Source organism: Euwallacea fornicatus, chromosome 24, assembly GCF_040115645.1.
Source record: "Euwallacea fornicatus isolate EFF26 chromosome 24, ASM4011564v1, whole genome shotgun sequence".
In the NCBI taxonomy this organism is placed as follows: domain Eukaryota; kingdom Metazoa; phylum Arthropoda; class Insecta; order Coleoptera; family Curculionidae; genus Euwallacea; species Euwallacea fornicatus.
This window is the reverse complement of record NC_089564.1, coordinates 1,851,318-1,878,540: the sequence shown is the minus strand read 5'-3', so window position 1 is coordinate 1,878,540 and position 27,223 is coordinate 1,851,318. Positions and strand designations below refer to the sequence as shown.

General features: G+C 35.4%; 3 protein-coding genes across 4 annotated transcripts; all 3 read right to left on the bottom strand.

The window, feature by feature from the left end:
* Window positions 1-141: 141 nt before the first annotated feature.
* LOC136346672 (uncharacterized) lies at window positions 142-16,969 on the bottom strand. Of its 2 annotated transcripts, XM_066295999.1 has the most exons (22): window positions 16,685-16,969; window positions 16,475-16,621; window positions 15,628-15,777; window positions 15,443-15,583; window positions 15,221-15,395; window positions 14,392-15,169; window positions 14,091-14,337; window positions 13,216-13,770; window positions 13,020-13,162; window positions 12,768-12,966; window positions 10,185-10,420; window positions 9,961-10,133; window positions 9,903-9,919; window positions 8,147-8,271; window positions 7,879-8,094; window positions 7,695-7,819; window positions 7,487-7,628; window positions 6,324-6,552; window positions 3,622-4,022; window positions 3,373-3,540; window positions 1,210-1,580; window positions 142-480 (listed from the first exon to the last, which is right to left on the bottom strand). In XM_066295999.1, exons 1-22 carry the CDS (start codon window positions 16,938-16,940, stop codon window positions 345-347), a joined length of 5,130 nt encoding a protein of 1,709 aa, XP_066152096.1. In that variant the 5' UTR covers window positions 16,941-16,969; the 3' UTR covers window positions 142-344. The 2 variants fall into 2 exon arrangements, with proteins under 2 accessions (XP_066152096.1, XP_066152095.1); XM_066295998.1 differs by lacking the exons at window positions 142-480; window positions 1,210-1,580; window positions 3,373-3,540; ... (4 more) ...; window positions 7,879-8,094; window positions 8,147-8,271 and having other exon boundaries at window positions 9,060-9,919; window positions 14,392-15,395; window positions 16,484-16,969.
* Window positions 16,970-17,036: 67 nt separating this feature from the next.
* LOC136346679 (tyrosine-protein kinase hopscotch-like) lies at window positions 17,037-19,837 on the bottom strand. The gene is made up of 5 exons (XM_066296026.1): window positions 19,181-19,837; window positions 18,469-18,643; window positions 18,151-18,410; window positions 17,970-18,095; window positions 17,037-17,338 (listed from the first exon to the last, which is right to left on the bottom strand). Exons 1-5 carry the CDS (start codon window positions 19,729-19,731, stop codon window positions 17,152-17,154), a joined length of 1,299 nt encoding a protein of 432 aa, XP_066152123.1. The 5' UTR covers window positions 19,732-19,837; the 3' UTR covers window positions 17,037-17,151.
* Window positions 19,838-22,119: 2,282 nt separating this feature from the next.
* LOC136346681 (phytanoyl-CoA dioxygenase, peroxisomal-like) lies at window positions 22,120-26,872 on the bottom strand. Its single transcript, XM_066296028.1, has 8 exons — window positions 26,715-26,872; window positions 24,934-25,038; window positions 24,489-24,600; window positions 23,180-23,347; window positions 22,956-23,099; window positions 22,758-22,892; window positions 22,482-22,622; window positions 22,120-22,344 (listed from the first exon to the last, which is right to left on the bottom strand). Exons 1-8 carry the CDS (start codon window positions 26,726-26,728, stop codon window positions 22,270-22,272), a joined length of 894 nt encoding a protein of 297 aa, XP_066152125.1. The 5' UTR covers window positions 26,729-26,872; the 3' UTR covers window positions 22,120-22,269.
* Between the last annotated feature and the right edge of the window lie 351 nt (window positions 26,873-27,223).

Here is a 27,223-nt window from a genome sequence, read left to right as displayed (position 1 = left end):
TTTTAGAAACGTCTTTTCAATGAGCGAGGCGTAACGTAACACGGAAAATTATGGCTGGAAAGAAGCTAAGTTCCATAGAAGTGCGACTTGAAAATACTATTCTACTGATATGTAAGTTAAATGTATTCGAAAATACAATAATAAATAAATCACATTTAGTCTTTATTTTTTTAACAAGTGTTTTAAATTATTAATAATCAAAACTATATAAATATTCTATTCATTTAAACTACATTGGTAAAGCGAAGCATTGACGCATCCTTAAGGAACGAGACCGTGATGTTAAGCTTCTCCGAGGTGAAAGCTACAATTTATCACATAAAATCCGAGCTGAAGAGGGACTCTTAGTAGTGCGACTTCAGTTTATCCACTTCAACGATCAGGTCTTTGAATGCCGGCCGTGCATGCGGGTCCAATTCCCAGCACGGCTTAATTATGTTGAAGTAGACAGCTTGAGGACAGTGTTCAGGACACGGATATCTGCAAATAGAATAAAACGATACCGAATAGCACGCCATTACTACGTAATGTCGAAGAGAAACTGAAACGACAATTTGTTTAAATTATGACGAATTATAGAAGGCCTGCTAGCAATAAATCAATAAATTATGACCCGAAATGTCATAAAACGACGAAGGTATAATTTAGCACGAAGCAAAGATAAAGAAAAACTGACAAAATGGCGAATGTGGAGGATTCAAAATTAGCGTGATGATTGCGTTTAAAAGAATTGGTTTTTAACGAGATAAAAATGTACAGCTTTTTCGTTGTCGCGTAAATTGTAGTGAAATAACGAAAGCGCGAAGAAAAGTGGACGTTGTGATATTCCTTAATAAGAAGTCATGAGAAAGTAGAAAAATCATGGTATACTTAAATTTTGTCAAATGCCAAAACCGCAGTGCTAAAGTGGTGGAAGCGCGGAATAAATTTCAAGCTGTAAAATATCTAGCACCTAGTGTTAAGTCTCAAAGAGCGAAAAAAATTTTGATTTCAACTTTGAACAAATGGCGAATGCACGGCGTAAACTGTTAAACGATATATATGGATTAGGACGAAATGGCGAATGCGAGAAAATAATATTTCGGAGATGTTCTATAGGTTTGAGGCCGATCGTTAATTTTTTAATTTCAGATGTAAATTAGATAAGTAAAACGTACTAAATCCCATTCGAAATGGTCTAAGCTGATGAAATGATGCATATATATTCACCTAGCGCCACGGTAGATTGCGTCTAACATTGATTTCTGCAATGAAGCTTGCTCTTGACTTTCGGGCGCACTGTCTAAATTGCCGAGCTCAGGTGGTGAATCACCGTACGCAAACATTTCGTACAATGTGACGCCGTACGACCACACGTCCGACCTGACTGAGAACTTGCCATTGTAGCCGAAGTTCTCTGGGGCGTACCATTTCAGTGGTAACTCGCGATTCCTGTTACGCACAGTGTAGTATTCGTCACTGCCTATGAACTGCGCCAGGCCAAAGTCGCTGATTTTCACGTGGCTCCGTTCCACGACCAGGATGTTGCGGGCGGCCAGGTCGCGATGCACGATGTTTTTGGTACCTAGATAATCCATTCCCTAAAAAAAATATTTTATTCACAGGGTCGTTTGAAGACGTCCGGCAACACTGTGAATTATAAATGGCGAATGCTGGCTTGAGTTTACTCAAACAATTATAGTTCAATCAATTGTGACGAAATAAGGAAAATAAAGTCGATAAATAGCGACAGTTCAGGTTAGCTGTTAACTCTAGCTGTAAGTTAATTTTCAGAGAAACGTTGACATAAAGTCTATGAGGTATTAGATTCGTCCCTGCTAGGAAATTAGTTTGACGTTAACTTAACGACACGTTAATGAATTAGTTCACATAGCACGGTGCAAATCGATGAAAAAATATAGTCAACACAGCACCAGGACGCCGTCCTGGTCACTCTCGTTGCTGTCGCACCAGCAGTTCCTACACACTCCGCCACACTATCCTCAAATTTAACATTTTCGCTTCCGAAGGGTCCGGGAAAAACCTTGCTTGTCTCTTGACGAATCCTTGCTATCCATTTAAAACGATTGAATGAGCAAGCTAACCCTTTTATTAACGGAAGACAAATTATTGTTTATCGAGGGGAATCATCTAAGTTTTCTAAAAAGTCCTTAACTAGTACTTTTAAAGCGTAACCTAGGAAACTAACAAAAAAAACAACACAAAAGAAGAGAAAACAGAATCTTCTGCAATTGTTTAAAACTACTTAGAAAAATAATTGTTAAATTTGCTTAAACCTAGACTACCGATTAGCCCGGATTTTCTTACTTTTTTCTTGAGTGTCGTACTCAAATGTCCAAAACTCAACAGGAGCGCTTCGTGGGTATCATCTGTTGAAAAGCTCATCGTTGAACCCTTCAATTGGTATCAGCAGAACTAGCACTGAAGTTCTTCCGAATGCGGATGGCACTCAGCAATACCAATGTCCCTTACTTAGCTTCTTCTTTAAGGGTCGAGTAATCAGTTTTTTGGGGGACGAATTATTTCTCTGTCCTTCACTTCACTCAATTTAATTTAGACAGGAGATTACATAAAAATTCACTTAACTACAAGGAACCTCTGAGAGTAACTTTTAGTGAATATTTTTCTTTCCTCCTGTCTTGTTATGGAGTGAACTTAAAATTCAAGTTTTCCAAGAGTGAGTATTTTGAGAAAATCTAATTAAGTTCTCCACAGAATGCAACAGGTTCGAAGGGCAATTGAGAACTGTTGTTCTTCGTCCGAAATGTAAGGGTTTTATAGTCCGGCTGCATTCTTCGTTTCTTTCAAATTACATTTCACCCTGTTGATTAATTAGGCTGACATTTGGACGAAAGGTCCCTAGCATGAAGCCTCAGAGGGTGAGAAAATTTTAGCTTCCTTCAATGCTAAACTTAGGAGATTTTCATAATTAGGTCACTTTGTTAATGACCTAATGAATGGAGAGAAACTGTGCTTTATCCGAGAAAATGGACTTCCTCGTTGGCGTGGTGGTCTGTTAGTCATCCAAAGACGGAGAGGAACTATTGTTGTTTCGATAACAAGGGATTCCTCCTTTAAATGGTTCTTTAAATTTATCAAAGACTGGTTGGACCAAAGAGTTCTTCAGCAGGCACGTCTTTTTTTTAAGTCACAGTAGTCGTATGGGCAAGGTATATAATGAAATGACGAAAGAGCGAAATAATACAAGAAGGGCAAAATCGAACCCATCTTGTGATGAAATGGCAAACATGGAAAAAATTGATGAATATTGATGCAAACTGGAAGCAGGCAAATTTAGCATTGTAAAAATTTATAAAATGGTAAATGTGTGAAATCGTAGATGTTGGTTGGGTTACGCGAATTGAAACTAACCTGAGCAATGTCCGTCGCGTATTTGAGTAACAGCGGAATTTGTAATTCATCCTTTTTGTGCTTTAAGTGCGCCTGCAAACATCCGTCCGGTACGTACTCCATCACCAGCTGCAAATCAGGGTCGCGGAGCACTCCCAAGATATGCACTATATTAGGATGCTTCAGCCCCTAAAACATCACTACTTTCAACGCCAAAACATCGCCTTTACTGACAAATAATATGATATTTAACAACATTAAATATCCAACCTTCATAATGTTAATCTCCCGTTCAAAATCTTCAACGCTGCTCAACGTGGACCCTTTCACTTTCTTCACGGCGACCATGATGGGCTCGAAAGAGTTGTCGCCATAGCTTTCCAGAATGCCCTTGAAAACCTGTCCGAAGTTGCCCTGTCCGATGCACCCTTTGAGTACCACGGCATGGCTGTCGTCCAGTTCGAAGATGCTTTGCACCGAGGTGAGGCTATCCTCTGAACTTGCCAGTGTCGAAACCGTTAAGTTCGAAAGCAAATGGGACAAATCTCGTGACTCATCGCACCCATCCGAGTTGAGCGCCCATTGCTGCGATGAGGCACCAAACAAGCTGTTGGAGCATCTCGCGGTCGAGGTATCGTCCAAGTCGCCGGCCGAGACCAAGTCGGAGATTTCTGTGGAATTTAAGCACAAAAGTTAATTGTAAATTCTAAATAGAGTTTCCTGTGGTACGACTTGTGAGTCGAGTGAGTATATTAGTCAATGAAGCTCTCAATAAAAGTAAAAAATTGCGCTATCCCTATCTGGGGTTATCTCGATTAAACTTACTTTGAAAACCCTTGGAGCAAAGCTTTGCTTGGTTGACTATACAGGGTAATTTATATTCGCTGCTCACCATTGGGATCTAGAAAACCATAAAAAATGTGAGATACAGTTTAAATTAGTGCAAAGATGCACAGTTTCGAACTTTGTTAAATGCTGTTCTAAAAATTAGAAAATTCCGATTACTTTCAAAGATAATCGAAAAAATTCGAATTTTCCACAAATAGTTTTTTTCAATTATATAATGAGATTTTTAAGAATAAATTTATTTCTCCATTGACATTTTTGCCCCTTTATAAGATGGAGGCGTTATGTTGTAAATGCAACGTTTCGAAATTTGGGAACTATCATCAACTTCATTTTTTTAAATACGGACCTGAATTTTTTTATTGTACTTTTGGAAAATCTTCGATTTTCTTAATAATAATTAAACGGCGTGTCACGCTTGTAGTAAAAACAAACGTAATAGTGAAAAATACATTTTTACTAAATAAAATAATGAACTACCGCTCAGATACGAGTGTTGCCATGCAAACAACAAACTAAATGCACCACATTTTCCCAAATTTCGTGCCAACCGGCAAAAGTGTGAATAATGTGGCTATCACTTTCAGGATATTCTTAAAGAAGTCCTTTACTGAGCTCACTTAACTTCTGTGATGCATGAAATGAAGTCGCCACATGTCATGATATTCTTCATGTGTGTAATCCATGATCTGTTATTTTTTTTAAATTTAATATTGTGTTAAGAGTTTTATAAGTGTTACAAAACGACTTAATATATTTTGACATCTCAAAACTGACGTGTCATGGCGACTTAGTTTGTTGTTTCCATGGTAATACTTACACCTGTGTAGTGTGTAATTTTTTTAATTTATTAAAACTATATTTTGCACTGTTACGTTTGGTTTTGCTGGTAGGAGACATCGTTTAATTCAAAAAATTAAGTTGATGTTGGTCCTAAAATTCCAAAACGTTGTATCTAAAAGCTAATGGCGCCATCCTATAAAGGAGCAAAAGCGTCCATGAGAAAGGAAAATCCATTCTAAAAAATTCCTTTAAATCATTTTTAAAAAGCCATTTGTAGAAATTTCGTTTTTTTATTATCTCCGGAATTAACTGGAATTTTCCAAATTTTAAGACGGCATCTAACACGGTTCGAAAATACGCAACTTTGTCTCAATTTAAGCCATTTCGTATCTTTTATGATTTTCGAGATTCGAGTACCGAGCAGCGAATTTGAATTACCCGGTATATTTAAGGTGAGATATCTGTCTAGCACAGAAGTATAAAAGGTATCAAACCTTAGGAAAAAACTACATTATATTTGAGAGACAAAATTAAGTTTTTCAATCACGTGACGAGTTCGTAAGGGATTAAAAGACATTTAACTATCGAGGAATGTAGCTATTTTCTGCACTTCGACAGGTGGTTGTATTCCAATTATTTTAATTTAAAATAATGTAGAGTACTAAGTGCTACCCTGTATATTGATGCTACATAATCAATTAAATATGTGCTCAATTAATTCCAAAGTCGTGAATTTTACCCTTGAACGTGCTGCCAAAAAAGCCACAGCATGTTTACATGCAAACTGTGTTTTTGGTACACTTTTTGCTGAGAATATCGTTTATCCTCAAGGACAATTTCTCTATCAAAATACCAGATGTTTTTAGCATTTAAAAAAAAAACAAAAATGTGGGTTACAAGCCGAAGAAAAATTGAATATAGATCGAATAACTGATTTGCTACTGAAGGCTTTTTACAATTGCTGCCTACTAACAAAGGTAAATAGAAATAATTTGGTAAATATTTCCGTATATTTATTTATTTTTAAGTTTGCTCTGATCACGGGGATAGTAAGTGCCTGTCGGAGGTGTGACTCCTGCTAATTATCCACTAATGATGTGACCTCTCATGGCTCAACTGTTACCGTCACTATAAACAATAAGTAAAATTATGTGGAACGATGGCTAAAGGGCGCAGTAACAGGTTTTGGTTAATTTACTGTACTTAATAGTAATCATTGAAAAAATTGGTTAAAACTGGTTATATCCGGCGGGACCCTTTGCTTGTAATCGAGCTGTTTATAAAATTGAAAAATTGGCCGGAGTCTTCAAATTCAAGAATATTGTCACAGAGCTATTTCTTACTGTGGTCAGACGAGCTCAGGTCGTGATTGGCCGCGGTTCTGCCGACAACATCGTAGGCGTGATTCTTCCTGGAATTGTACACTTGGTAGAGCAAATGGTTGACTTCTCGACTAACTTCCTGTGCCTGTTTGCGCGTTTTAGGATCGGCCTGCCAACATTCTGTCAGTAGGGTGTAAATCTCCTCCGGACATCCCGCGGGGCGAAGCAGGCGATCGCCATTTAAATATCGCTAAAAAGTTGATAAAATCATGATATTTACCACGATAAAACAATCGCCATGCTGAAATTTTCCATGAATGAATAACCACGCCCCAGTTACCGCCATATTCGAACAGTGAATTCTCAAAATTCATGCGCCACCCGACGGGCAAAACATATCCATAACAACAATTGGATCTATCTATGATTTGTTTTTCTATTTGTTTATATTTTGCAGCATTTGACCTGTTTTAGTATGAATTCTCCAGTAAAAAATAGCTCATGTTTTGGCAAAGATTTCCGACTTTTTGATGTTTTTTTTTTTTAATAAAACGGAATCAGAAACCTTTTTGTAGAGGAGTCACAGGAGATTTCTTCTTGAAACTCTCAAGGATTTTATTTTTGGTTAAATTTCTTAGATAAAACTAGGAAAAATATGTATTTGGAGTAGTGAGAGATCAGGGACGATTTTAAAGGACTTTTTGGCGGCCTTCATAGGTTAATTTCATTTTTTGGGCGCCAGGAAGGATTTTTTATGCAAGCGGAATGAACTCGAATTAAGTTTTTAAATGCGGGCCTAACTTTTCTTCATTAAATTTTATATTTCAAAAGCGCATTTTATTTCTGAATAACCAACGCATCATTAGTATCAGTCCTCCTGATATCGTCCCAATAGAGTTTTCTATTTGAATTCTGAAATCTTGTCCCGGAAATTTTTTCTGTTCCCTTCGTATACAGCCGATCAAGCACATGCATACATTAAATACAGGGAACGTTCAAAAGATCAATTAATCAACTCAATTATTCCTTATATATCTAATGACGTTTCCTGATAAATTTTTGATCAGTCATTTAAACCACGCCCCTTTGAACTTTGCAACCAATAGAAAATAGTAGCCAAACTCCGCCCTTAAAAACACTACTGTTTACAGCCTTTACTTAGTCCAAAATATGTTTCCTCTTACATTCATCATCTTTGCGTAATCTCCCGTAGGAAATTTTCTCCCATAAGCGAACATCTCGTAAATGGTAGTGGCCATGGCCCAAACATCCGCGGCAGCGGTCCTTTTCTCTGACGTGTAGCATTCAACTGCAATCCAATGCACCCTGAAAATCAACTACATAACCTCCCCCCCTACCTAACCTTTCTCATTATTCTTTGCTAAAACTCACTCTGAAGCATTATAACAGGTCTGCACGGCATTATCAGCGAGTTTAACCGTAAAGCAACTGTCGTCATGGGCGTGTACCATGAGTTTGCGACACCTAATCCTGCCATGAACTATATCGTTCTCTCTCTGTTTATTTAAGTTATCAAATAGATTTTGTAAAACACTAAGAAAAATGAATACATTACCAAATGCCAAATTGCTGATGCCAATTGTGACGTGGCTTCGATCAAATCCACAGTTTTAATAATGCGTTGATTGTGCCTTAGGTACTGGTCCAGAGGACCTAATTTGAAGTACTCCATAACTATGCTGACGTCATTGGATTGTAGGGCAATGCCATAGAATCGGACAATGAAGGGGGACTTAACAAAGGTCCATTGACCCGTGAGGCTGAGGTAACTCTGCAATAATTCATATGAATTCATTGTCGCTGCGAAGCAACTGAAGACACACCTTAAGGTGCTTCTCCTGGTCCTGTTTCAGGAATTTGAGGGCGATTTCGATCTTTTTTTCACGAATCACCTTCCACATACCCCGATACACGTGGGTGATGTTGCGAAGGCCATCTTTCCTTTGTCCTATTTTTTTTTAAAGGAGAGAGGTTAGTTACGTCCAAGGGGGAAGCACACAACGGTTACAAGAGTTGCTTTTGACTGTGATGATTCGTTGACCGTTGTTAAGCAAAAATATCTTATAGATTATAGTTTTTAACAAGGGTAAGAGGACGAGTTTAGGCGTTTATAATTTTTCGACATTCGTTTTAAATTAAATTTGAAGTGAAATTGAAAAGGATAATTTATAACAAGTTTCCTTTGCCGATTGCCCGGAAAAAATAAGTTAAGGATTTCCAAAAGTTGTAAAATATTAAAGTTTCAAGTTTATGGTTCCTAAATGATTTGTGGAACAGCTGGTGAGTTTGCACGAATATGAATTCAGAATTTGCAATTTAAAAAATCGCTGAATTATGGCAGATTTAAAAATTCAATTAAAAACCAAAAATTACAACATTTCCTTCGCCAATTGTCAAGAAAATGCACGAATTAAAAGCATTTCTACAAATTTTTAAAATTTGGTTATATCTTTTACATCGGTTTTCACCAAATCTCCGATCCCTCGTAGGCTAGATTAGAGTTTCCATCTGTTGTAACGATTACAATCAATCAAATCTCCTTTCGTATCAAAGCTTTGTAGATAGTATCTTGAATGTTTTAGGTCAGATTTGATCTGTTACATTGGTTATCATCCCCATTCCTAGGGCTCCGAATTTTTATAACTAAATGTGAAATTTAAGTTTTCATAGAGAGACCTTCAAGCAGTTAGTATTAAAATGCAACGGCGTATCTTGAGTTTGAATTAAAACCAATCATTATTAAAACCTGTCATTTTTATTGAAACCTCCTATTTCTCCTAGTTCTTGGCTCTAAGTAACACATCTTGAAATAAACGAACAAAAACCCAGTGACACTCGCCAGTACTACTATTACAATCATCAAAATCATGACCGAAACTGCTTTTTCGCTTTTCATCCACCCGAACAAGGGACTCGTTAGTCGATCCTCCATCAAATTCGTGAAGAAATTAGGTCGTTTCTTTACATTGATTTTCACGTAGTTGGTCACCCACTTTAAACCCAAATCCTTCTGATCCACTACGCACTGCCACGCTCCTGAATTTGATTCATTTAAAGGATTCAACATTTGAGTACTGACTATTGCCAGGGAGGTCAAGCCATGGTCCATGTAAATCTGGTTATTGAAAATTATTTTCAAGCTTAAACTCGAGTAAGCGTAGCCTAAAACCACCGAGTGACATTCCAGGGTGTACGCCCTTGTAGCTCGAGTGTCTATGTCAAATCCCTTTGACCGAATTGCAAGGGAAATTACTTTCAAGATCACTTTATGTTCACTGAGCCTATGGATCATTGACACGTATACGCCAGAATCTGAAGGCTTTGCCGAATAAATCTTAATATCGTCCCCTTGCATTACAACTCGCTCGCTGATATTCACGAAAATCCCATTTAAAGTCCACTCGAAATAGGCCTCTGGCGATTCGTTCTTGACCTTCTCCCACATCTCTCGATCGTTCATCAACAAAATTGAATTTCCTTCGTCGACAACAAAACTATAAGCTTTCTTCCGAAGATTTTCTCTGATCTGTTCAATGGTGTCAGGATTAATGTCCCCGCAGGAGAAATCATTGCAAACACCAGTAGCTGTGGGGTTACTAATTTTGACTTTTAGACCGATACCAGCGGAATGATGTACCCTTCACAAAGCTTTCCAAAGATATTTGGGCGGGGATTTGAGCATGTCCTAGTGCGGAAGCCTTCTCCTCCTCCGCATGAAACAGTGCAGGTCCATGGAGACCAGGAAGACCATCCTCCGTCAATAGGAGGGCCGTCTAGATCCAGGGGTTCGCAATTGGCACTCCACGTGATCTAATACAGTCAATAAGAAAAATCGTACAACCTCGAAAGTTTCGAAATTACCCAGCCGCTCGCTGCTGCAATCGAGAACCAATACACCAAAATTGGACTGGAGCTTTCGTAGCGTTTCACTAGCTGATCATTCAGTTCAATATCGAAGACTCTTTCAGTCCATGAAAAGTAAATTTTAGTCCAATTAGTTGGAATCATGATATGGGGCAGTTGCTTTTCTATTAAAGAGGTTATCTGGGGCTCATTGCTTCTCGTGAAATTTTTTATGAAGCGAAGATCTATTCTACCTGAAAGGAACCAAGGTGCCGTATTTTTAAGCATGAAACTAGAGGGAATTCTCAATACTGTAAGCACAGGTTGTGGTTTCTTTTGAAACTTGGAAAAAAAGGTATAAACGCAGCATAATTTTTAGTGATTAAATATATATATATATATATAAAAAATATATATTTTTTTATTATCGTGAAATACATTAGGTGTAAGTATTTATTTAATCGCGATTAGAAAGTGAGCTATATCAGACACGTATCTGATGTGGTTTAACCTTCCTGAACGTCCAAGGATGATTTTAAAACTTGCAAGCACATTATGGACACAATTTGGAGGCGTTCTTGCCTTAAATAAGTAGCCAATTTGAAACAGTCCACCTGAACTATCTTGCATGGAAGTTTTTTCATCGGGGAATCCCGAGACAAGTCAATTTGACTTTAAAGGGGAACATTTTTAGATCATAAATTCGTAGGCGTTGTCATCCCTCTAAACGAAATGACAACCCCTTCAATAATCTCAAATAGGGGAGTCAAGTGGCACATCAAATGAAAGGTATTTCAATTCTGTTTTCAAGTATGCTGAAATTTTTTTGTTCTGCTTTTATATATTGTAAAAATTATAAAAAAAACAAATTTTTAAATAATGTTTTATTTAATCAAGTGTTCAAATTGTGACCCATTTATTTCCATAAAATAATGAAGTCTTTGTCCAATCTCTTCCCGAACATTTTGTCGATTTCGGGAGTTATTTTACTATCTGCTATCACTATTCGGTGCCGAAGATCTCCTAAAGAGGTAGATTTCGTTTTATAAACAACAGTTTTTAAATGACCCCCTAAGAAAAAGTCCAATGGTGTTAAATCAGGCAATCTTGGAGGCCCTTCAATGAAATCTCTTTTACCAATCCAGTGTTCGGGAAAATGTTGATCCAAAAATTACGTACAGAAACTTCATAGTATGATGGAGCGTCATCCTGTTGTAAAAACACGTAATTCTCTGGTATCTGATGGTCGTTTTCAAGGATATCCACAATGTAATAGTAGATAAAGTCTTGAAGCATATTGAGGTAAGGTTCATCCGCCAGGTAGAAAAAAAATGTCCAACAATGCGCTTTCTCAAAATCCCAGCTCATACATTCAATTTTTCTGGATACTGTGAATGTTGTTCTCTCATAATTCTGTGATTCACATCATTCCAATATCTGCAATTATGTCTATTGACGAAACCATTCAGAAAGAATGTGAATTCGTCAGAAAAGCATGTAAAATATCAAAAATGAGATTGGTCAGAATGCTTTCACTCATCACCTCGCAAAATTGTATACGGCGATCTAGATCGTCCTCATTGAGTTCATAAATGAGATTTATCTTATAGGGATGGAAATGATGCTCTTTCAAGATCTTCCGAATACTACTGCGTGGAATACCTGATGTTCCTTCTAATTCTTGGATGCTTGAAATAAACATTTCTTGATTTACATGATCCAGTTCAATATGTCAATAATTGCAATTTATGCAGTCTCGTTGGTAATGGTGTGCCGTCTTCCATGTTTTTTTATTAGCAACAGATCCAGTCTCCATGAATTTAGATATTAAATTTATTACGTAGAGATGGCTCAGATTCTTACGGGGACGCATTCTATTAAAAATTTGAGCAGTTTTTCGGGCTATTTTTTTGTTTTTGAAAGAGATAGTGACAATTTCAATCCTCTCTGCAGTGGTGAAAACCATCATGCTTTGAATTGCCGGAGGAATCGATAAATTTCGCGGTAAAATTCTGGTTACTCTAAAATCGGAACAAAACCACCAGTTTAATGCTAACAAAGCCCATGACCTTATCTTAAGAATTCGATGATAAACATCATTTTTTGTAGTATTGGTAAGTTTATTATTATTAGATATTTCTTTTCGATTTATTTCACCGATGTTTTAAAATGGTTTTTTTATAATATACAAAGGCGAAGTAAAAAATTTCAACATAGTTGTAAAGCGAATTGAAATACTTTCAATTTGATGTGCTATTTGACTCCATTTTTGAATGAATTGCCACCCCGTTTAGGGGGATGACTCTACACCTACGAATTTTTTATCTAAAAATGTTTATTTTAAAAGTAAAAATGACGTATTTCGGAGCTTTTTGAAGAAAAAAAATCCATTCAAGATATTTCAAGTCGACTGTTTTAAATGAGCGACCCTGTATATATTACATATAAATTCAATATTTCCAACTAATAAAAAAGACATAAACCATTCATTTTTTCTGCAAAATTTGCAAACATTTTTCTTTTAGAAAAAGTATTCCGAAATGTTGCAGCTGTAGAGCTTTGAAGCATAATGTCAATTTCAAAATTTTAATTTGCACTTACCACTAACCGAATCGATTTCAATTTGATACGAAGATGGGTTGTTGATGAGTGACATGAGAGATACCCTAGCCTTTCCCACCCCCCGTACCATCAACGTTAAATTGGTATGATGCGCTCCCTCCGTGTCAGAAGACAGGCCTATAGGGATGTATTTTTGAAAATCATTGTTTGTGGTGTTCTCGGTATGACAGTCATCTTTCTGTGTTCAAAACACAATGTTCAAGGTGTTTTAAATGGGGTTTACTAGAATACCTGATGGAAAAAAACTCCTATGGGTGATAAGTAGAATAAAGAGTGGTAGGATATGAAGGCAGGTTCGAAGGCTTTGGACATGTCTGGGTTTGTCCATTTGAAAAAGGGTGTGGATACCCCTCTGAAGCCGAGTAGAATCTCTCCTAAAGCATTTCTTCTTTACGTCATTATTAATCTCAATTTGCCTTAAATCTACCTCTCCGTATTTGCAGCCAAAAGTCCGTCCAAACCCCCGAAGAAATCAAGTGCGGGAATATTTTACTCTCCATCAACTTTTTATCGACGTAAAGCTCCACCTTTTCATTGAAATGTGCCCCTATAATTAACGTTATCTCACCACTTCCTTCTTTAGGGGAAATGGCAAAAATTATCCCCGAAGGACTATCTGGATTCCACCCTTTAACGGAGAACCTCAGCCCTCCATGCAAGCCCTCTTCCCTCCATTGAGGGAGCACAAAAACCCTTCGTCCAGTATTATTTGTGGCCACAATAATTGTTAATTCTTCTGGTTTATCGCAATCTCTGACTCCGCAGACATCCTGTATCACCTGAGGATCTTTGGTGAAGCACCAACTGCCCGATAGATCTCTGTTGGGGTTTCTGCAGAAGTTTTTCGCTTGAGTCGAATTCACTTCCGGAAAATATGTACTATTGTAGTTGAAGTGTTGGTGTACTGAGAAATTGTTAGAGTCCCAAAAATCGCATTCTCTGCCTGATCTAGTGACTGTTAATTGGCCAATGAAATCGTTGCCTATTAAAAAAAAAATATGTGAAGATACCCATTATTTTTTCTAAATGCCGCTTTCGATTTAAGGTGATGAGAGGAAAATTCAAAGAAATTGTAATATTTTTATACGATCTTTTTCATTTTTGTCACTGAAGACTTTTGAACACGTAAATTTTTAAATTTTACTAACATTCTTCAAGATAGTACTGGGTGGATGAACCTCTTATAGAGGAACAAAGAGATGAGACTACTGTCAAACGAACTTAAAGGATTGTGAAGGAAATACATAAAATACCTGGTAACATTGTTTGAAGAACAGTATTAAGTTCATCAGATATACGTGCCTGTACCCGCCATTTTGCACAATTGGGATTTGCATTTTCTCAATTGACAAAACTGCTTTCGCACTTGTTTCTGATATTGATCCAGAGCAAAGCAAAAGGTGCCATTTCCGAATTTTCCGGGGTCTCTACAGTAGTTTTTCGACTCGAGCATCAATGTTTTGTTAGTAAACATTGTTGATAAAACATCTTTGGGAATCATCTTGCTTCCCGACCAGGGCAGACATGGTAAACCACTGCTGGTCACATCCTGCAACGTTGCCAGTGACTTTCAAGGGCATGATTTAAAGTTAAGAAAGCAGACTTGCGTTCCTGTATAATCAGGCCCGTTACTGTTCACTGCACACTCTGGCAACAATGCGGGAGGAGGCTGCGCGAAATCAGGCGGCTGACAGTAAAAGCTCCAGTGCGCAACTGAGTTTTCAGAGCTTACACTGAACCAGCGCATGACCCTAAACACTTCACGTGAAGCTTCAAGCAGTGAGTGCATTCCTATGGCTTTCTTCATGTAAATATGTAGGCTATTTGCGAAAAATGATATGGAAAACTCCCTCCATTCCCAATAATCTATAATGTCCTCTAATTTTAGCTGAAGTAACACCACTTCCTTCCCTCCCAAATATTCTCTAGTTATCACACGAGTTAGCCCATTAAGACCCGCAAAAATCACTCTTAAGTTGGGGTATTCAATAGTCGGCGCTGGGGTAAATAACACAGAGGCAGAATAAAAACCTCTAAGGTGAAAATACAGGTCAAAGACTATGTCTTTTTGCCTTAAAGGCCAGAATTGTTGGAATTCACCCCCAGTGGTGGTATGCACGTCACACTCATCATCATCAAGACAAAAAGGGAAGTTCCATAACACATTTGTTCCCTGTATTGAATAAAAACTAAACCGGTCCTTTTCCACCCCCATAAGATTCCCTTTGGTCTTAATTTCTGCTAAAAAAATAGGTTTTTTGCTGCTCTCTATTCCCAAGGTAATGAAACTTCGATCCCAATTTAGGGTGAAAGTTGTGAAGTTTGTGGAACTTAAAATCCCTGGAGTGGACTCAAATTCAGGCTTGTCTTTATTACCAAATCTACGATAAGTCTGCTTGAAAAAAAAATTATGAAATAACTGTAAAAACAACCTCAAAGCAGATTCCTTATTGGAAATAAAAACCTCAATTCCCACTCCCAAATCATCAATTTCTTGCCCGGTTAAAGGTAAAGCCAACACACTTAAAACTAATCGGGCACTAGCCTCATTGAAATCATCGGAATTCCACAACTTGATGCTGAATTTTATATGCGTGAGGACAGTACCTGCAACTCCACATACAAATAATTGAACAGCAACCTCAAAAAAATACCATTGAAGTCCGTATAATGCATATAAGTCTTAGAATTCTTGGCAAAAACCGAGCATTCAGGGTCATAGCAAAAGGGGATGTCACAGTATTCGCGTTCTATATAGCCCCCTTCCTGGTTCTCCATGAAGCACCAAGGACCCCCTAAAATCTGAGGTTTCAAGGGTAAACAGGAGGTTAAAAGCTACCTGAATCCGCGTCTGGATTGCGGCAGTACTTTTTGGCTTTAGATACGCTTCCTTCAGGGAAGTGGGTCGGGGAAAATTTGGGATACATTGTATAGTTTCCATTGAAAAAAACTTTCATGCGTTTCTTGTCCCATTTCAGGCACTTTCGGCCTAGAAGAGAAGGTGGAGTTTCAAACTTAGTGCTGAATATGAAGAAAATTTTTGCGGCAGGCACTAAATGAGTTACATACCTAATATATTTTTTTGTTTTTGAGATAGTATTAGAGAATGTAATTTCACGAAAAAAATTAACTTGATGAAAGAATATTTCAAACAAAGATTCAAATTTAATGTAATTTTTGAATACTTTTGTCGGACTCTTTGAGATGCTATTGGAAACTTCAATTGCAATTCTTAGGACGTCATTTGAAATTTCAATTCAAAGCCAGACAAAATTGGGGGCAATAAATTGTTATTACATATAAAAATGTAAAAATTAGTTTTAGAACGTTATTGGAAGTTTCAATTTCGCAAAAATCTTACAACTTTAATTTTGGATTAAGATCGAAGTACAAGTGCGACCTAAACTTGTACTGGAAAAAATCCTATTCGAAGACGTTCTTGCAGATATTAATTGTTAAAAATATTATAACTCAGAGGTCTCTGTGCATCTAATAAACCAAAAAATTATGATGAATTTCTTGAAATTTAGACTTAATTTTTGACAGCTAAATAGCGCCAAATAATGCTCTCGTTTTATTATAGACTGGCAGAAAATGGAGGCTAAAAAACAGAAGGGCCAATTGAACAACCAAAATAGTCAAAAATAACCATAATAAAATCGAAATTTCTAGAATCTTAACGATACCTGATACACCTTTGTCACGAGTCCCCCCGTACTCTATTCCGGCCCCCGTAATCTTGCACTGAGAGAATGAACAAAGGGGCACCGCGCAGGTATCATCAATCAAATCCTCATTCATCGTATAACACCAAGGCCCCGTGGGTTTACGATCTAAAAACACCCCAGGACTGACAAAAAAAATTCCAAAATATTCTCCCAGAACTTCAAAATTACCAGGGTTTCTGCAATAGTTTTTTGAATCCTTTTTTGAACTAAAAGGGAATTTGTCATTGGTCAACTTAGGATCAACCTTATGGGGACTATCGCTATTCCAAGTTTGGCATCGAACATTGGATTCTGTTGAGGCAATATTCCCCAAGTATTCCACCCCCAAGAGAGATACTTTGCACTGAGTCAAATCAGTTAAATTTCCAGGGGGCATTTGCCCCAAAATTGGGGAAAATAGTAGCACAATAATCGAAAAAGACATTAGACGTAAGTCAAAAACAGCTCTTTGTAACCAAAAATTATTGATTACCTACCTTTATACACCTGTAGATCTTTGAAATTGATGCATACAGGGTTTTTTAGATTTAGTTCCGGTAACAAGGAGCTTTCAGTAAGAGACTCTCCTACCATATTTTCTTTACGGCACAGCAAAAGAGGGGAAATATCTGCATTTTTTAAATTTAAACTATTTTCTAATTATGAAAAAGAGGTCGATCACCATATTCTGAAGGGTAAATGCATTCCTTGAGGTAAATTGCTCCTTCAGGCTGGCTATACGCGTCGACGAGTTGATTAAGGCTGTTGTAAGGCTCCAAGTCGTTGTTGAATATATATTGATCGTTTTGGAGGCGTGTGAGCTTAAAGGTTTTTGGTGTGGAGCTGCCAAAAAAATTCAACCGAAAATGTAAATTTAAAATTTACATTTCATAAAACGACGATGTTTAGTATTTCTTGTTGTTGTGGAGTTCTTAAATCTCCTTTGGTGCAAGATAATTCTTACGTATGCATTTTCAACAATTAATACATATTCATAAATTACTCATAAATCTTACATTAATAGCAATATTAGAAGTTTGTCATTATTTAAATTTTTATGAAATTTTACAAGTGAGGGGTTCGGAATTTTCAACGCTACTGAAGATATCGTTGCATGATTATTTCACTAAATTATGCATCATCTATATTTGCAGATGCATTAATTTCTTAAATGTCGTTTTTCAGTACCAAATATAGGGAACAGAAATTTATTTTTCTATTTTTGATAATTAATTTAAAAATTAACCACTGTAAAAGTTAGGCACCCTTTTATGCCTGAATTTTTAAGGGTGTGTAAAGTAAAGTTGTGTAAATGCACTACTGCAACCAGCATGGACGTTCATGTATTATTTTCAGACTTAACGTTTTCTAAATTCAATTTACCATATAAAGTTTATTTTAGTATAATAGACAATTGTCTATCTCCCTGTTTTTCTGAGGAACGTTATTTCCTTAATAAGCGTTATAAACTTACCTTAGTCTATCTTTAACGCACACATCAATATAGTAGGAATTAAAACTGGTTTCTGACTCTCGGATTATGTAACAGCCGACTTGGTTGTTCCCCTTGATTTCTAACTTCGCGTAAGAAAACTCCCCACTGAAAGAAACTCTGAATCAATTACACACAAATACTTTTCTGTTGAACAACTAACCCCACAGGTCCATGACACTTCATCGAGTGTAACCTCGTCATGGCGGGCGTGATCAAGCTCTGACACAAAGCAAAAGTCCATTTGCAAGTCAATCTGTAGTATCCATGGAGTAAACTAATGAATGACCACATTTCACTCAACTTGTGGAATTTTATGTAAATAGGGATACCATTGAGGCGAGTTATTTCAATGCTGGCGTCATCACGAGTGGTAACAAAACCCAGCTCCTCAATGTTACACATGTGGATCCAATTCTGAAGCTAGAGCAAGTTTTCGGTAAATTTTATAGAGGCTTTTCTAAGAAATGTAACTACTGACATTTCTTTTGGATTCCCAACAGTATTTCACTCCTGAGTTAGGGACATGCGGTGGGGTGACTTTTACGACGATAAAGCAGGAACGGCCATTTACGTCGATGAGTGCTCTGAAGGTTTCACAGAGATACTCAGGAGCAATGAGATCTACTTCGCTCAGATATTGGGATTTTAGGAAGCTGTAAAAAGTTCTATGTTTGAAAAATTTCTTTCAGACTATTTGAAAACTTATAGTTTGGTACTTAACAAGATGTCTAACTAAATTAATAGAAATAAGGGTTAAACTGTGAAAATATGTTGATAGAAAAGGATCCTCTATGATACACACAAGTTAGTCTCTTATTTAAAAATTAAGCTTCAAGAGAGGTTATAAGAGAAGAATGGAAAATTATACAGTTGCAGAATTTCTTATGACTTCTGAAAACATGCTATGCCTTTAATTAATTAACAGATTCAAAGCTAAAGAATGTATCTATAAAATTTTCAATGGATCATTCTAGTATTGGAAAATTATACAAAATCATCATCATCTCATAAACCTTGAAGACCTACTAAGAATATAATCACACTGAATATTGTTCCTAGATTAAAAATTTGGTTTTTGAATTTTCAAATAACACACAAACATGTTCTTCTACACTATCCACAGAACCACAACAAAAATAAAGGAAAACTGAGAAACAGCTTCAAACCTTATACATAAAACAAAAACTTACTCAGCACTAAAGGGTTTGTCCTTCATTGTCTTATAAAGGTCGACTAAGTTTTTCCGTATAGGTTTTTTAACAAAGAATCTGTGCTTTTTCAACAAAACTTTTGGAACAAACTTCCGGTAATCTTGTTCCACTGCCTCTACTGAAACCCCTTTCTCTATAACTACACGAAACATATCAGTAATGGCTAGTCCCAGTAACTCAGCCCTATGCTTCTCATAAACAATATCAGGCACATTGCAGTCAATCACATCAAGCCGAGTCTGATGATAGTAGTACTCAAATGCATTAGAGTCAAGCTTCTTTAGCTTAGCCAAACTGGCTACCTTGAACCTAACTCGGAACTCCAGGGAGGTAGTGGTGTCCCAAAATGTGGCAGTAGGGTGGAGGAAATTTTTACTAGATGCTCGAAGGGCAAAAATGTGCCGGGCAGAGGGACCAATGTTCAAGTGGGTGCATATAGCAATACATACTTCGTCAGCTATTGTGGAGCTTGTATAGGGGATAGAAACAGTCTTCTGGCTTTCCAAAGCAAGGTTTATAAGAAGGAACATGGCTATTTGGCAATGTTTAGAGCTAATTGATTTTAATTAGATTTCAGTTAAAACATCAATAACAATCTCCCATAGTAAAATCAAAACATTTTTGAGGTTATGACCTGATAAACAATAGAATAACGCAGGCAAAAGCGCCCCATATTATTACTCTATCTCTCTCTATGTTGCACGACCGGGAAATTCCTGACAAGGATAGATACATGAAGCATCAATTCTATATTACATATAACATCCTTATTCAGCTTGTATCTTGCCGTTTTCGTACTCCGTCTTACCTGTAGTGACCTACCGATCTACATACACCTTCAGAGCTATCTTTTTATTAAAGAAAATATTTCCTCTAACAGGTGTTGTAATACTTGACAGTGGAATGTCTGGAATGCGGAAGTAACTGGTTGTTTACATATTTTTTCTGCACAGATTATTTTTAGTGGGAATCGAGCGTTTAAAACGACTTTAAAAACAGTTTTAATTTAATTTTTCATAGAGCTAAGAGATATAAATGTGTAAAATCTTTTGTGTTTGGAATCGGCTTAAAGAGGACTAGCTCCTGAGAAGAGCAAATTCACGTATGTATATCACTTGAAAAATTTGAACTTGGGTTTCTGTATCAAAATTGAAGAGATGTAAGAAAAATAAGAAATCTATGTACGTAACAACATATATTTCGTCGTTTTTATTAAATTTATCATATCTCTGTGAGATGTAGTTTCTGGTTTAAATTTTTAGTATTTTCGCAAAAATTAGTCATAAATACTTTTTGTTCACTGACAAAATAGTAGACGTGAGCAAAATTAATCTGTAGTAATTATTAGATTATCTGATACACTGCAAATAATATTTCTGAATTATGCGTCAGTACGAATTAAGTTTTTGATATTTTAAATCCGAAGAAATAATTTATTATGATGATAAGTTTTGGAAATAATTTGTAGTAGTTAGCGGATGGTCCGGTGAGAAACAACAAATGTATACCAATTTCTTATTTTTATATTTTTTCTTATTCCATTTGGTTATTCTACAATATACGGTATCTACAATTGCATATTTAAAAGTCCTCTTACAACCACGATTGTTATCGAGCAATTATTGCTATGTGGGGTGTCCCACCTTTTAGGCGTCAAATTTTAACTACGATTTTCATCTAGAAAAATAATCGTAGTTTGCTACATAGATATCTCAAAAATGCTTCGTAACAGAAATGCAGTGTGTTAAAATTTCCCTCAAATATTACAAATTTATTAACTTCTCATAAACCGCTTTGGTATATTATATGGCAATTTTGTAGGTGTTACTCACATCAAACAATTAACTTTTTGAAGTAAAATATAGCATTTTATTTCAAAAGAAGCATTTTTACGGGCACTGCTTTGAATATATTTAGAGAAAAAAAAAGTATAGCACCCATTCTTCTCTAAATAAAAATCACATTTGTAGTCTGCATTTAATTTTCAATAAAAAAGGTATCAAACTCTTTCTTTGGGAAATAAAACGGTTTAAATTTTAAAAGTTAATATCGTCTTAATGCATTAACAGTCCATTTTTTAAAAATGTTTTCTTAAAAATAATGTTGAAACAATTTTCATTTTTTTTTAATAGAATAAGTTTAAAAATATTTCATTAATATATTGTTAAACATGGAGAAATGTGATTTTTATTTCGAAGAAAGCCGCTGCCGTACTATTGAAATCAAATATTATATTTTACTCGAAATATTTAGTTTGATATGCGTACCACCTACAAAATTGTAATAAAATATACTAGACGGTTTATGAGAAATTAATAAACTCTTAGCTTTCCGTGAAAACTTTATCGCTCTGTATTTCTATTTCGAAACATTTTTGAGGTGAAACATATACATATGTATGTATAGGAAGCTACGATTAATTTTCTATGTAGAATTCGTGGTTAATGTTTGACCCTTAAAAGTTGGCATATTTTTTATAATCATTGTTGAATTTTCGTAACGGAATTACTAATAGTGTGCATAAATACTGACAAAAATGGCAATGCCATCATGGAAGCACATACTTTGAAGGTGTTTATATTTCTTGCTAGTACTGTTCCCAAAACTTTAATTATTGAACAGCCTTTCTATCAGGTATAGTATGTAACATCCGAATAAGTCTATCTAAAATTTGGAGCATACAGCATACTACTCTCAAAGGATCAAGAGTTAGACGTTGTAATCTGTAACCTTTTTGAGAATCTACAATCGACGTGTGAACTGAATGTGAAGTGAAAACGAATATTTTTCTGCAGTTGACTTTTACTTCTGACACGGATTAGCTACAAAATTATCAACATAAATGTTCTATTTTTCAGCTTTTTTGGATTGTTCTTGGCCATTTTAGCATTGCTTTTGTCTCATATTGATTGTACACATAAATTTAATAATCTATATATTAATTATCGTAACCCAACAAAGGAAACTAATATTAAAAATTAAAATTTGATATATTCATGCATTCACATATAAAAAAAATCATAGATACTTTCGTTTCTGCCATATAGGGTGAAACCTAAAATGTTCGCTTACAAGTGGCTACTAGCATTGTGAAATTTGCCCAATCGCCCCCTAACAAGCCTACTTTTTGATGTCCATAATTCCTAAAAGCGGAAGAATAGAATGAAATCAAGAAAATATTATAAATATTTCTACTTTAAACTTTTCTGCTTTTCATATTAAGTTATTGAGAAGGACAACGAAGTCCGATCAATAAAATTTTTGCAATATTTACACTTACATTTATGGCCATGTCAAGTCCGAATACTTTTTGTGCAGAACTTTGTATTTCCTTTGCCAGATTTTCTTGGATTGTGCCTTTTACATCTATAAATTCACAATCACTGCTCGCATAATGGCAAGATATTGCTTTTCTAAATCCCTAAAATAGCATAGAATCGAAATGGAAGCATAAAGAGTGTTAGGTACTTCAATTTTAAGCTATTGTCCTTCATTTGACAATGTGAAACTTTTTTTAACGTGATTTAAACAATTCTTCTAAAACATGTAAGTTTACCTGAGTTCTATTTGGTCCTGATCCATGAAGTAAGTGGGGATGAAAGAATACAGTATCTCCTTTATTCATGATTACAAACTTCTTTTTTAGATTTTCAAATCCTTGAACACCATGGTATAAATTTTTTTTGAAGCCCTAAAAATTGCAACACGTTTTAAAATTGGCACATCTAACTTAACGTAATTTTTAAGCGCTTACATCCGGGTACGTATGTGCATACAACGGTCCTTTATGGGACCCAGGTACTACGTAGAGGCATCCATTATTTTCATTAACACGTTCTAATGCTGTCCAAGAGGCAACTATTTTTTCCGAAGGTCGTAATGGAAAATAATGCATATCCTATTAATTCATAAGTTTAGTTTCATAAATACCTAAAGATGGAAAATCTGCACTCTTTAACAGAAATAAACGTTTCTTACCTGATGCATCGGATGTAAAGATGACCCAGCATCAGCATTAGGCGGTTTGTTAATAAACATAGAATGGATAGCTACAATGTTTGGTCCTATGATTTCTTCAACTACGTCGACTACCGCATCATCTGAGGCGTATTTCCACAATATCTCGTCATTCAAAAAGTCTTGAAGCTTAAGAAACAATGTTAGTTACAAAGCATTAAACAATCTGAATATGGGGTGATTATCAGAGTTTGGGCGTGGAACATTATTATCCATAATTATTTCGGATGATTCTTCATTTGTTTCAGAGCTATACCTAGTGTTTTGCAGGTATCAATCAGAATTTCCTTTTGAAATACTTCATTAAATCAGCCAACGTATTAAGATCATTTTGTACAGGGGGTCTCAAATATGATGGTTTTACGGACCACCTCAGATATCATTGAAATTAGAGAGATACGATTTTTGCAATCCTGGGCTCGATTTCTGAACTGAAAGTTGGCGATGGCGAAAAGGTCGTCGGCATCTTGATATCGTAAATACGGGGTGATTTAAAAACTCTGAACATTGTTGCATTCAAATCGCATTACAAATAATTTTAAAAAAGTAACAGATGAAGTAAACATTTTCATTTACTTGTTTGAAATGCCACTAAACTCTATGGCATAAAACTCTAGCACAGGATTTCGGAAATCGTATGTCTCTAAAATTAATAATAACTAAGATATCATGCACACATGAGTTTTGAACTCATGAAGTTTTCTCTCTCTCTCTCTCTTCCTTTTGAAGGTGACAAACAAGTATAGAGATTACATGAATAGTGCGTATATTTTCATCGTTTCTTGAATATATGTACCAACTTTCAATGTGTGTAGACACTGTTCACAATATGATATTCTTGGACCCCTTTCTATATTTCATGTATTCGCACATGTAACGTTTCATTGTCAGTAATGTATAATCATGTCAGATTTGTCAGACAATATGGTAGGTGCAGACAGAAAGGTCTGATATTTTACGCGCACTGAATTTATATTAACAACACTAAAAACTTGATGGACTGAATATTTATGTAGTAACAAGATGGTCGAAAAAGCTAAATGCCTAAAAACAGCCCGTAGCTCATGAGAATAAATGCAGGTAGACTCACTGATAATAGCGGTTTTGGAGTGAGTACCTTGCATACACTGATGACGTAGTTTTTCAATATAACACCACCTCGTATGTAAGCAAGAGCAAAGTTACTTCATGTTTTGGTGTAAGTTCATGACCAAAGTGTAATGTGACAAGTTTAACTCCTAGTCTAGGCAAGTTTTACAATTGTACTCACCTTGTCTACGACATATTCTCCCTTAACACCAGTCATTTTCAATGAAGGTTCTTTCATAACTAAGTAAACTTGATGGTTGATATTTCCATTACATATATCCATAAACCTTTGTCTACAATAGAAATTATCTGTTAACAATATGTGAGTTTAAATCCCACCGATGGAAAATAGTTTACTGGATATACTGTAGGAACAATAGCAATCTGTTTGTTTAAAAATGACCATGCCAAAAATAAGATAAATTCTAGAATAATTGACTTTTAACATGTTGTCTTAAACTGTGGGATTTATGTTTGATCCTTTTCCATCTTTTTAAAGGAAATTATATGATTAAGTACTCATATATACTCATTTAAACGAGATACTTTAATGAATTCGAAAAAGACAAGACACATAGAAAGATAGATAATATGAATAGTTGAATAAAGAATGTCTGTATATTTACTTTACTTCTTCCATTAATTTTTCGCTAACATTTCTTTCAATCAGAATATATCCATTTTCTGCGTAGAATATTTTCTGCTGCGGAGTCAACGCTGGAAGACCTTTTCTGGAAAAATATGAAATAATGGTTTAATTATCAGGTAAATTTAGACAGTTTTTAAAATTCTCAATATTTCAAAAACATTATTTTCAATAAAATTGTTTTTCAACTAATAGCAATAAAAGTCACTACTATTAGACGCATTCAATGACTCTGAGGTTCGTTTTCCTGATTGTCTTTTCTAAGAGAGTTAAGTGATAGATTAATGACATGTAAACAGCTCATTATTTATCTAGCGCGTTAATGAGCCCCAATAACGTCTTAACCCCATTGTCATTTTGTTTATAGTTATCATGGAAATTAATGTCAAAAGAAACGTCACAGTCGGTGGGTAGTCGAGATATAGAATGGCAGAGGTGCGGTCGAGTAATAATAATAATAATAATAAATTGGTCAGTTTCTCTTTCTACATTTTGATAATACATTAACATTTATAAGTTATGGAAATGTTTATAATGTTATTCCGACATTTACATGACTAATAGAAATTTTGCAATATGTGTTTTGAATTTTAGTAACAATATTATTTTTATGTTATTTTTTTTATATTATCATTATTGTTGTTATAAAATATCAACACCAAACCATGTATGTGTCCTTCAGTTGCATCAAAATAAATTTGCGATAAGAACGGGCAATATTTGCTCTAATTTTCATAGTAGCACGTTGTTTACTTACATTGTTATACAGGGTGTTTCAGAATGGTATTTCATAAATTTAAGGGGTGATTCTATGAGTGATTTTGAGAAAAAAAAGTTTATGTGACTCTAGGTTCATTTTTGCTTTTTGTCTGAAATACAGAGTGTTAAAATTTGCTATATTGCTGTTGTGGTTTTAATGAAAGCACGTTTTGATACATTGGTTCTGATTTAGACATACAACAATGGTGCGCAATAAAAAAAATCTTATGGAAACGGCAAAAAGGCATATTTATCTTGAATATGAATGAAAATTTTAATAATTTAGAACTTCCATTCGACTCTTTAGCAGTACTGTTGTCAAAAACATAATTTGATGAAATTCATTTTCTCCGTGTTTCATGCTGGTTTCAATAATACGTGTAATGCAAGTATAAATATACAAGTTATAGAATTTATGACAAAAATACTAAATCTAATACTCAGCAAATATTCGATACTGCGCTTATAGGAAAATCAAAAAATTATTTCCGAAAGTTAGGTCGTAACCAGAAAACTGGCAACCCTGCTATCAAGTTGTCAAAAAAGTGTTTTAATAATTGAAAATTTTCATTCCTCTAACTGTAACCGTATAGAACATATGCAGAAAACGAAAACTGCCAAATTCATGTTTTTCCAGATATATTTTTCATAACCATTCGGAACTTAGGTGGTATAAAAACAGATTATTAGTTTGCTGTAAATACTGCAACTCGTTCTTAATTTAAGTGATTTTGTACCTTTTACCATTTCCGAGATCCCTATGCTATTCATCCTTACGTGGGACAGGCCATGCATATAAAGTAATACATGACAAAGGAGAAAACATGAACTACACTACCGGGCAGAAAATATATACAATTTTCATAAATAAAAATTGTTATTTTTAGTTCAAATATACATATATTAAAATCTAAAGCAAATTGAATACTATAACACTAATAATGAATGATACTATTTTTACTAATTGTGTGATAGAAACAAAAGTGTCATAATTCAACATACCTATAATGACCCATGGTCAAGGTTTAATAAGTTATACACTATTGGTTTTAAATATCACAAATAGCAGGTTTGGTTAACGAACTTGTAGCTACAAGTTATTGCACCGATGCCACGGCTTTATCGGGTATATTTACATCTTGTGCAGGATTCATATGTAGGTTGTTTCAATAGCTTTCACAGCAGGATTGTGTTTAATGAGGAGAGGGGACTGCATCGGTATACGAGGATTGTTTCAAAAGTATCTAACCTGATCTATAAATAGCGATTTTTTTTAAATTTGTCTACATTACAAAGGCCTAATCTTAAAAAGCTTATGGCCCACGTTTGAGGGCGCTACTCTGATTTGTATTTGTTTTAGAGCCGTTTTTAGTGGATGGTTTGAGAGATTTTGGAAACATGGAAAAATTCTACGAATAGTGAATACGTGATTCAATACTTTCATTTGGAAGGTCTTAGCCCCCCCAACATCAAAGCGCAGTTAGATTTTACTCTAGAATAATCTTGTCCTT